Source organism: Phoenix dactylifera, chromosome 11 (assembly GCF_009389715.1).
Source record: "Phoenix dactylifera cultivar Barhee BC4 chromosome 11, palm_55x_up_171113_PBpolish2nd_filt_p, whole genome shotgun sequence".
Classification (NCBI taxonomy): Eukaryota; Viridiplantae; Streptophyta; class Magnoliopsida; order Arecales; family Arecaceae; genus Phoenix; species Phoenix dactylifera.
In genome coordinates this window covers 7,229,036-7,241,070 of record NC_052402.1, presented here as the reverse complement: position 1 = coordinate 7,241,070, position 12,035 = coordinate 7,229,036, and the positions used below count along the sequence as shown (strand labels likewise).

At 36.3% G+C, this 12,035-nt stretch overlaps 1 protein-coding gene across 1 annotated transcript; it reads right to left on the bottom strand.

The window, feature by feature from the left end:
• Window positions 1–3,930: 3,930 nt before the first annotated feature.
• On the bottom strand, window positions 3,931–11,268 carry LOC103714495 (two-component response regulator ORR26-like). Its single transcript, XM_008801761.4, has 5 exons — window positions 10,890–11,268; window positions 8,362–8,514; window positions 7,850–8,236; window positions 7,569–7,645; window positions 3,931–5,277 (listed from the first exon to the last, which is right to left on the bottom strand). Exons 1-5 carry the CDS (start codon window positions 11,020–11,022, stop codon window positions 4,237–4,239), a joined length of 1,791 nt encoding a protein of 596 aa, XP_008799983.1. The 5' UTR covers window positions 11,023–11,268; the 3' UTR covers window positions 3,931–4,236.
• Between the last annotated feature and the right edge of the window lie 767 nt (window positions 11,269–12,035).

Here is a 12,035-nt window from a genome sequence, read left to right as displayed (position 1 = left end):
GCAGCAGGATATAATTTCTTCAAAATTTGTTTTTTTTTTTACCAAAGTTTGAAGAACTCCACAACTTGCCTTGACTTGGCCTATCGAAAGTTACCTGCCAAGTGATTAGGTAGGACCATTTCTTAAAGGAGCAGGATTATGATAAAAGACATAAACGCTCGATCCATAGATTTTACGAAGCTGGAAGAGTTGAATTCTTCCAATCCAATATTACACAAATGAGCGGTTGTGATTATTTGCATGTAGCAGGATATAATTTCTTTTCTTTTCTTTTTTTTAACCAAAGTTTGAAGAGCTCCACAACTTGCCTTGACTTGGCCTATGAAAGTTACCTGCCAAGTGATTAGGTAGGACCATTTCTTAAAAGAGCAGGATTATGATAAAAGACATAAACGCCGGATCCATAGATTAAACTAAGCTGGAAGAGTTGAATTCTTCCAATCCAATATTAATATAGGCCAAATGATAAATAATCAAAATAATCATGTATTCAATAGCAACTGAAAATTAAACTAAAATAAAGAGAGAAGTGAAATGAGCATCAACATCCAATTTAAAAATGAATTAATGGAAAATATTCTCATACATTTAGTCCATGGGAGTATCATACCAAAACGAAGTTCGAAACTTTGTTCTCCAATGAATCTAAGAAAATCTAATTAGAACTAAATAATAGATGGTAGAGCCATAGCAATAGACCTTTATCCAGTCTTCCTCCTGGTGAATTTTCTTGCTGAATCTTGGAATTCAGGCTCCAGTTTTCCATAATTTTTTATTTATCTTTCACCTTTAATGACAAGCCCCACACTCAGCTTGATTAACTGAGTATATGTATCAGAAAAATAAATGCTCATGCACTTCCCATTTTTCCAAAAAATAGAAGAAACAGAGAGCCTAATGTTGAATTCTTCCTTTTCCTATACAGTAGCTGAAGACCAAACCTCAGCTTGGCCCCTTCCCCTTGCAGTATAGTACTGATTATAGCCAGATTAGCTGTTGTCATATGATGGAGATCAATTAGGTGGTTGTTCATAATTCTTAAATTGAAGCATAACAATAAAATACACATTCTCTTGCCTCGTGTTCTTGACATCTTGTTCTTCTCCATGCCTCTATTCTCATTACATGCACTTCTTTATATCATCCAAGCCATTTAATGGCTCAATTGAATCTATGAGGTAATTGGGAAATATCAAGCAACATGTCTATTGTTGCTGCCCAAAATCCGATCTAATGGAGTTAGGCAATTCGGCGAACGGTGACTGGTTGGCTCGGATGGAGCTGGTCTACACGCATGGGATCCGACCTACGAGCAAAGAAGAACAATTAGATATTGCTGGAACGTATCTGGCGGAGGATCCTCTGATGCCCAAGTCAGGTAGTGTTGATAAAACTGAGACGTTCTAAGAATGCCAGCAATTAGCTAAAAGCGAGGTGAAGTCTTCTTACCTGGAATCTTCTAATTTAGTTTATATAGAGAGGAGAGTAAGAATCCGTTGCGATTTGGTTTGGACGGGCAAAGCCCGCCCTTCTTTATCAGCCTTCTTGGTTGGTTATGCCTTCCTTATTTGATGTCCCAAGATCAGTCCGAGCTATAACCATCCCACTGTCCATCCAAAGATTCGCTCGACAGTTGACTGCAGATGCCATATGTCGCCTAGTTATTGGTCGGCCGAGCCGGCGCTGTTATTTTGGTGGGTGTCAAATCCAGGCGATATCATCTATCATCTTTCTTTCAATGGAAATGATTTAATAGCTCAGAAACCCTTCGGCTCTTGGTCAAAGCCCAGCAGAACATCTCACGTTTATGCTAAAACCTCCAAAGCTTAATCATCTTGCTTTTTTGTCTATTTTCGCCTAAGAAAGCATGTTTGTGCTAGTTCTCCGGGAGAAGAGACTTCTAATATAACAAGAGAGATGAAGTCAAGGAATGCAGGATCCCTCTCCACCCTCTCCATCTCCTCTGCTCTCAACCACAACCAAATCTCCATCATCACACCGACCTCCACCGCAAGGCACAGCAAGATGGGCGCCGGCGACTGCCTCGATTCGTGTTGGGACCTGCACTCGATCATAGCTGCCTCCTACAAGCCTCGTTATCGCTCGCAGGCTTATCTATAGCTGCTGCATCTTCTTTAACAATGCATGGTGGATGAGCTGAGGTCGAGGAGGGAACACTGAGGCAGAGTCCAACCATGCATGGCATGATGGCCATGGAGGTGCCACCGGCAATGAGGTGAGAGATGGACAAGCCATGACCTTCCAAGAAAGTGAGCTGCACTGCATGGAGGGGGTCACCATATCGATTTATGTCGCTTGCTTCGATGGGCAAGAGCTAGCTGAATTGATCAATGGATATGGTGACCGACTAACTCTTACTACAAAAACATTTCTTCTTCTTCTTCTTCTTCTTCTTCTTCTTCTTCTTCATTTCCTCAATTAACCATCAACCTTCAGTAGTATGTGATAATTTTTCTCCATTTTAATAACATATTTCGGTGGGGTTTTCCCATCTTTTTCATATATACAAAAGAAGCATGGATTTCAATGCAAATTAGTAAGGCACAACATGCACGAATGCATATATATGTTGTGCCAGTGTCTCATCAGCATCTCTTATTGGCACAGTATCAGACTATCAGCTACTTGATGCAATGCCTTGCCGATGCCATATCTGAACACCACCAGCATGCAATACTAAAATCCTTATCTTTTTTTACTTGATGTCACAACTAGTGATTATAAACCTGTCATTTGTTGCACAAGCCGGAGGTTGTTTTCTTTCCAATATCATCTATCAGCTAAGCTACCATGCATAGTTTCCTCCAATACATATCATTACACATGGAGAAATTTCAGTTGGGCCTGTTTCTATGTTATGTTACCACTATGCTTTGCAGAGAAACATCTTTCCTAGAGAAAGGAAGTTAAATTTTGGTTAGTATAGAGCTGTAGTTTGTTTTGCACAACATATATAGTTTCTATTCCAATTGTAATGTTTAAATATTATATATCACCAAAGATATTAAACTCCTTTGATCAACAAGTGATTTACATCTAGAGAGATAGGAATAGTGTGGTTTCACATTGCAAGGCTTGCCATACCAAGCCATACCACCTGGTACCGAGCATAATGTACCATACCGATAAGGTATCGGTAAAGTATAAGGGCTTGATATACCACTATACTGACTCACGGTACAGCTATTGTCTCATCTTGAGCAGCGTACCATGTTAAAATAGGAGTGTACTCTGCCGACACGTACCATATCGGTAAGCTGCTGGCATGGTGCGTAATACCGGTATAGCAGACCTAGCTATATCATGCTTCAAGAATTGTAAAATATAAAAAAGAGAAAACAATGTGCATAGCAATACATCTTTCCTTCTTACTTCAAGTTATTGTGGATATACTGGGTTACATGCACAAACTGGGAGTGCAGATTACTTTCCAACAATACTTATTCACAAATGGGGTGGAACAAAAGTATATGTGAACTCAAGATGGCCTCTATTTTTCTGCAACAGAGTTGCATGTATTTTTGTCGATCAGATAAGCTGTTGGTCTTCAAGTTCAGCCTCCTTGTGGAAAATTGGGATTTCAATGGTTCATATTACTTCAAAGTTCTGATAGAAAAATGATCGAAAAATTAAACATCTGTCCGGTGACTTATTGAGATATAAGGGGAGAGATGTTGATCTATTGTTACAAAGAAAATTGATCTTTAAATGCATTGTTAAGAAATCCCAAAGAACGAACGAGGAACACCTAAATGACTTTTCCTTTACATGCTGAATGGTAGAACTAATGATATTCTAAAATCAGCCACTTCTTTTAGTTATCTGACAAGAAATATTAATGTAGAAATACACCTGTGCATTTCCATGTAGATGCTTGCAAATTTGTAAAAGTATAACAAGCTAGCTGCGTTCTCATGAAGTGCAATGTTACAATCAATCTATGCAGTAAAATAACATTTAAGGCGCCGTCATTTTCAAGGGTTAAAGATGCAGAATTCTCAACATCCATACATATCAAGTATATATTATCATAGTTTTACCTACGGTACATGCATGCCCTAATTAAGTGGTAAGACCATACATTTCAATCCATTGATCAGGTGCGGATGCTATCTCGCTAATTCCTCACCAGAGGAACCATATGGTAACATATGGATGAGCAGTAGTATCCTTCTTCAGCAGAGGTTGATTTGAAGAAAGATATTCAAAGAGTGATTAGGCAAAAAGACACTCATCTATCATAGGGTAATCCACTGAGTCATACAAATAATCACAGTTAAACTCCAAGCCGTCATTCCAGTTACTGTAAACTTCTATCGCAGATGTTGAATCATTGTACTGAAATATCTCCATGCTATTCAGCCCTAGATTCTCAAAGCAACCAATGCCCTGAAGAGAACACAACTGCAACTCTTCAGGCAGAGACGCCAGATCTGTCTCATTTTTAAGGCTCAATTCTAGTGGTGGAGGTATCCGCCCGCTGCATGTTTGATCATAGTAGTATTCTTTCTTGTTTGTTTCTCCATCTTCTTCGCATGTTGCTCCGAAGTCTTGAGTACTGCTTAGACCACTATCAACTTGAACAGATACAGGGTTAGTCATAAAAGACATGGGTGATATAGCTTTAGAGTGGCTGCTTTTCTGATTTGTCTGAACTGGATTGAATTCAGAAAGACCAGACATATCATCCTCACTGTTGCATGTGATTGAGATGAGTGATGTAGGGGTATGAAAATGATCAACAAAACCCTGAGGTTCTTTGTCAGGCTTGGGCAGACATGAGCAGTCCTCAAACAAGCTACAATGTTCATGGTTATGTTTTGGACACTGCATAGATTGCACTACTGGAATACCAGCATTCCATGGCTGGTGCCTTGATATGGAAGGCTTCAGTGGCTTCATGTCAACAATTGGCATCATATCTTTGAAAGAAAGCAGTACTCCTAACTGAGAGACACCGCTGACCTTCTGAGAGTCAGGAACATCACTTAATAAAGCTTGTTTACGATCTGTAACTTGCAAAGACACTACTCCCTTGAAGTCATCTGCACAGGCATCTGGGGCGATCCCTTGCTCTGAGATTTTTTGATTTGTATAGATGTACTTTGAAGATGCACCATTTTGTTGCGTTTGGGTTGAGTTATGCAGGTCGAAGTTTTCTGAGACATCCTGGGAGCTGAAATCAGATTGCATATTTCCACTGAAAGTTCTTCCTTCATTCTGCTTCTGTAATCTACTCAAGTAGAGACGATATTTCTGCATGATAAATATGCTAAAAATACTTCATTTACTATTTGAGAAAAGAAGATGGAGACAACATCTCAAATTAAGTCATAACATACTCAGACCACTAGCTAATACCCTGATTAGATGTTGTATGTTATCAGAAATATAGTAACAAAGGTAAAAAAATGTATATTTTGCATTAAGAAATAAACAGAATATCTTTCCGTATACTATGACAGTTGAAATGTCATCTCTTAATTACATGACTGGGTCTCATCTTACATCACATATTGCTTGTAGTGATTATTTGATGTCATTTCTTGATCATGGACTTAGGTTCTCCCTTTTCTTCCTTAATTCTAATATTATAATAATCAAAATTTTAAAGTTGATCTTCCACCAGAGAGTGAAGCATGTATCAATTATCAGTTTCTCTACTCTTCTACTTACCATGATTTATAGCTTTCTTTATGTCTAATATACTAAGTAGCTCATAGACTCCTTGATTGAATTTAGTTGTATTTTGTATTAAAAAATACTCTAAAATGGTTCATGTATTGCATGCTTGTTTATATATGAACTGTGGCTTGAAAGCCTACATATTTTGGTTAGGATGTTAAATTGGCATCAGCTAAAGCTGACTGAGAAAAAGTAAACATAAATGTGGAAAATAAGTGTACATGTTGGAGTGGTCAACTAGAATAAATCTAATATTAAAGAAGATGCACCATAGAGTATGTTATTTGCACATGATATATTATTGACTGATGGGAAAAGAACAAGATCAAATGTTAAATCGGATTTATGATAGAAAGCTTTAGAAGGTAAGGACTCAAACATCAGCAAAACAAAAATAGAACATACAGAGTGCAATTCTAGTAAAATTAAAAAACAAAGATGAGGCCCCAGTTAAAATTGATGGAGTACAAATGCACAAAATGATTCATTTTGTTAGTTAAAATGCATTCTACAAAATAATGTAGAGAGTAGATGAAGACTTGTGTGATAGAAGCAGAGTTGGTTGCATGAAGTGGATAGATGCTTCCAGTGTATTATGTGATCGATGCATGCTTTGGTGGCTTAATGGAAAATTTTCTGGAACAACAACAAGGCCTGCAAAGTTATATGGTTTAGAATGCTGAACGATAAAAAGGATCTAATATACAAGTTGAATTTAGTCAAAATGAGAATGTGAAAGTAGAAGTGTGATAAAACTAGGAAGGATAAAGTGACAAATGAGTATTTAAAATAGCTACGAGAGTTGCGCAAGAGGAGAAAATGATAGAGAACAGATTGAGATGTTAGGGGTATTTTATTTGTGTTTAAGGATGCAAGGAAAGGAGGGGAAATCCAAGGTAACAGACAGTATGAGAAAAGACATGGTAAACCTTCAAATGCATCCCAAGTAAATATAAATGAGAATGCCTGGCAAATTAGAATCCAAAAACAACCCTCGAATAGTTAGGGGAAGGTTGGATGGTTATGATCACACTTTCTAACTAAAAGAAAAATTGTCCCTTTACTACATAATTTCCATAAACACACATTCAAGTCAATGCTAAAAAGTTCGGTTTTGTCTTTTGTTTCAGCAGTTTTGGTTCCAGTTTTTTAATTCAATCTGATTTTTAAAATAATTGAACACTGAAAATTCAGAAAAAGAAGAAAAATATAAATAAAATAGGTTAAGAAAAAAAAAACTAGTCATCACTTTAAAGTACATTTTATTGTTTGTTGTCTTCAGATGTATCATTTAATGGTTTTACATTGAGACAAACAAAATATTATATTTTAAAATAATAAGTAAAAGTCATATTTAGAGTATAGCATATCATTTCTTGTTTGCTGAGAATCTAACATTTAACCATCAAGCTACCAATGAGATTCAGGTTCTGTTCTAGTGAAAACTATGTTGAAAAATTCACTTGCCTCTAAATCTTTTTGGAGCACAACATTGTATTGCTTTAAACCTTCCCAAAACTCACAAACTATAAATTTAAACTAGATTAAATGTGTGCCAATATTTATAAAATGAATAGAAGAGCAAAAATTGGAATAGCTTATTTACAAAGTTTATATTGGTTAGTTTCACCAAAACTCTAAAATGGGACCAAGTTTTGGATTGGTCTTAGCTGGAAGCAAAACATTTTAATAGAACTTTGAATTTCAGGTGAAACTTTGAACCATGTTTCGAGTATCTGTGCGAGCTTTCGTATACAAGCCACACAAGCATAGTCATTCATATTATAAAGCTTTCATGATTGTTCACTGTAGTTTTCTAACAGCTTTTCTTGTTTAGGAATAGATACCGAGAGAGATCTTACCTGTAGGTGGCTGGCAACATTTTCCCTCGTTAATCCGGGAACATTCATCAAGTCAAGTATTTTCTTTGGACCAACTTCTGCAAGTACAGATAAATAATCATGACACGTAAACATCATTGAATGAAAGCTTAGAAAGCAAGTAACAATGATAAAAACAAACATTTATGGGACACTGTTCAAAAGAGGTTATAAAATCTCGAATTCTACTCTGCACAGACTTCAGGTTAAAGAAAATGCAGAGTGCTTGAGAGGGCCATAGAAGTTTGCTAGCTGATACTTACTGTCAATTCCAATTTGGTTTACAGCATTCACAAATTTCTGATGAAGATCCACAGACCAAACCACTCTAGCTTTCTTAACAGTTGCAGGGTCACAAAATTCTTGATCAGGATGTTCTTTACTGTCCACATCTTTCCTTTTTCTCACAGAGTTCATATCTGTTCCATTCAATACAAGCCTGTCTTCAAAATCCTCAGGTCCATTTCTTATTTGAAGATCCTCATTGATATCATGACCTTCAATCTCTTTCACTTCGTGCATTTTCTTTCTATAAACATGTTGCCATATATTTTTTAGCTCCTTCATTCTCACAGGCTTAAGAAGGTAATCACAGGCACCATGTTGAACACCTTTCATTACCCTACTTGTTTCCCCATCGATGGACATCACTGCAAACATTTGCAAAATATGGTCATTGAGACTTAATGTACATATGAGTCAGATGGCTTAGGAAACTAAAGGGAAAAAGCATTCTATGGTCAGAAAGCTACGAATTTGGATATGGATAACTAACTGATGACTGGTAAATCCATCTCTAGCCCAACATGTTCGAGAAGCTTGAAACCATCCATGTCAGGCATATTGACATCACTAATTACAATGTCAAAACGATCTTTTCTTTCACGAAGCATCTCCAAAGCAACTCTTGCTAAGCCACATGTAGTAACTGCAGTGCACATGAAAAATTTGAAAAAATTGCATCATGAATCATGAGCATCATTACCTATATTGCAAAAAACACACAGATTTATATATCATTAATCAGATAAAAAATCCAAAGAAAAATTGATGTCAACATTTCAAGATGAGCAAAAGATATTCAAAGAGTAATAAAAAAGAGCAGCATTCACTAAATGAAGCCTATATTGGATTCTAGTATGTGATTGTAGGTAATATATACTTTAATGTCTTAAGCTTAAAAAGATATATATAGAAATAAGTGATAAAAAATATCTTGAGAAATTTAGCAACAAGATTGAACAATGAATCCATGATGGACTAGATACTGTAATTTTGTAGGAATAAAAGGTAAAGAGTGTTATACTGGCAGCGTAAAGTACAGGAGATCCTATCATAAACTGAGAAGGACAAAGTGATCCTTCCGATAGGAAGATCAGAGAGCAGCTTTCTATCATAAGCAGAAATTTTGAACAATTTGTTATAACCTTTTTAGGCACGATGTCATCATATAAAGGTCATATTAGACAATATAAATGAAATATGTTTATATGTAAGTTAAAATACCAAAGCTGATCAAAATTCTCTATAAAGCCTTTTCTTTTCCTTTTTTGATTTTTCTGATAATGTGAGATTAGTAGGTGCCTTCTACCTAATCCAAAATGGAAATATATATCAGTGGAAGTGCAGGCAACCTTCTAGCCAAGTGCCATTGACACTTTCAAAGAATGCTTTGAACCACTGGCATCTACATCAGATCCAACAACCAAAGTTTCATAAAGCCACTTGAATTATTTGATGTTGTATTCTAGTAGGTCTGTCAATTTAGAGTTCACCCTAATTTGAAAGAATTATCAGCATACATATAGCAACTAAACCCTGCAAAAATTTTAGAACTTCTGAATACTAGGCTTTCAAAATTGCCAGCCAGTAAAGTTATTATACTAAATGGTGTAAGAACACACTGAATGAAGACAGAATGGCTCATCCTAATCTTCCAGTTGCATAAATCCTTTTAGTTAGAAAGTTTAGACACATAAGCAGCAGCTTTCAGTCAATTCATGACCAGTGTGTGTTTCATTGAGCAGTCAAATGAAGAACAATCACTAACATTCTCACCAATTCATTTTAGCAAGCCGTGTATACGTAAATGCAGCGATGGACTCTCATCATCCACTTGAATGAATCTCAAAAGTGTTACTTATTAACAAGGCACTGATTCCAGAACTAAATTGAGGGGAAAAGATTATCGAACTAGGTTCACTATGATACATGTAGACGTAACAATGGACTCTCTTCAATGTTTGCAGCTACAAAGATATGTGCTGCTTCCAAGTCATGTATAAAGAGCTCCTCTCAATACCAAGAAATCAATGATAAGCTTATGAATTCTATTAAATATTTGTTTGAAGTCTCCGACAAAGTGGCAATGCAGAACACAATAGAAAGTATGTATTCGCTCACCGACTTGCATAAGTATATATTCTTATCTAAATAGAAAGTAGCATATTTTAAAATATAAGTTCCTTGTAGCTTCATCTGTAAAATGTATTATAAAATAACATCCACTCAACATTGAAATGTAACAAAGATAAAAGAAAAGGCCTGTAGATTAACCCGTTACCATATCCTAAGACCAAGAATTCCTTTGCAAAACAGAAATCATATTACGCATATATGAAGTATTATTTGTACTTTGTTTAGAGACTAAATAAGTTCCTTAGCAATAGCATGAGATTTTCATTTTCCTGCCATGTTTCCCAAACTTCAACAACAGACAGTTGAACAAGGTAAAGAAACACTTCAAATTGTGACCATCTCAAGTAAACTAATATTCAATCACAAGATGGTAAAGTAAATTAGTCTGTCTCATTGTACCCTCTACAAGAGGTTCATAAACTCCTAACACCTTTCAGAGAGCCAGTTTAATGAACATCTCGATAACCGATGAGAATCTCTCACTTCCAGACTCTGTATTGAGAAAAATTCAACATACTTCAACCCCATCAACTTTACATGAATAGAATGAAGACCCTTAAAATAAAATCTATAAAATCTTCCAACTCTATCGTCCAATCAGAGCATGCGCAAGGTGCCATTTCTCAGTATGCATAAACAAATTAGACACGATACAAATGAAAAAAGCACACGGTATTTGAAGCAAGAACCCCTTACCTAATTGAAAAGTTCTGATTACATATACTCAAAGCAACAACAAAATCCATCTTCTAGTTAGGAGAATACCAAAAACATAGAGAAGAATACCAAAAGCTCTCATTTTTGGAACTACTCCAACTGACCCTATTGAGCATAGAAAAAAAGAAAGCAGGTACAAGGAACCCATCAAAGCTGGGGCCAAACTACCTTCATAGGAGCACTTTCGGAGCATCTTTTCTAGAATTTTTAACCAGGTGGGATCGTCATCGACTACCAGAACTCGAAGCCCGACCGGAAAAGCTTCGGTCCGAGAAGAAGCTGCGAGGTTTTCCATGACCATGGGCGCGTCCTCCTCAGGAGAAGAGAGCTAAGTGCTATGGTTTTTGGTCTAGGAGAAGAACTTGGGAAGTGGAAGGGAAAGGAGGATAGGGGGGTTCTTTGGGTGGCGGACTGCTCCTATAAGTGCTCAGGTTTTGAGTGAAGTGAGGTTGTTAAAGTAGTGGGGGTTTTTCCTAACGGTTATTGGCGCGCCTCTTAGTTAAATTTAACTGTCCTTGCGCCTCTCCCATTAAGTCAAGTTGCTTTTAATATTTCCATAAAATATAATTATAATGGACCAACATCATCTTAGCATGTAACATAGAAATGTAAGGAGAAACTCAAAATATCATTGAGTTACCTAACAGCAATCTACAACATGATCCATGCTTTTATTTATTTAATATACAAAGATGGTACGGATAAAATTAAGAACTATGGAAAAAGAAGTTTTTTTTTTGTGCGGCTTCATTTTTATGCACAACTTACTTTAGGCCATTTCGGATGGTCATAATAAAGTTTCTACTTTTTTTTTTAACAATAGTTAGTAAAGATGTGGACCCTTATTTTATTATAAATTATTAACAAATCATTTAAAAACTTGCTCCTTCCCTCTCACCTTCTGCTCTTCAAAATTCTCTCCATCTTCAACAAGAAGATCACCATTCAGTCAACTAATTCTCCTTTCCTTTTCTTTTATTTCAAGCCGATCATCCATTGAAACCCTCTTTTTAGTCTCTTAACACGAGCGTTCTCTGCTTGCTTGCGCGTGCTTCGCATTTGTCTTATTCCTACATGTTCATTAACAATATTATGCCCCCCAACATGTTGTGATAAAAATACTTATTCTAACTTAGAAGAGAACATATAAATATCTCCAAAGTTTTGGTGACAAAGAAGATATTATATGAGAGAAAAAAAGGTGTGGGGGAACCAGCTCTTCAATCCAGACACGTGCTCCTCTTTTCTTCAGTTAACTAGGATTTTTCCATGGCCCCAAAGTGGAATTTGGAATGTTATAGGGCAAAGTATCCA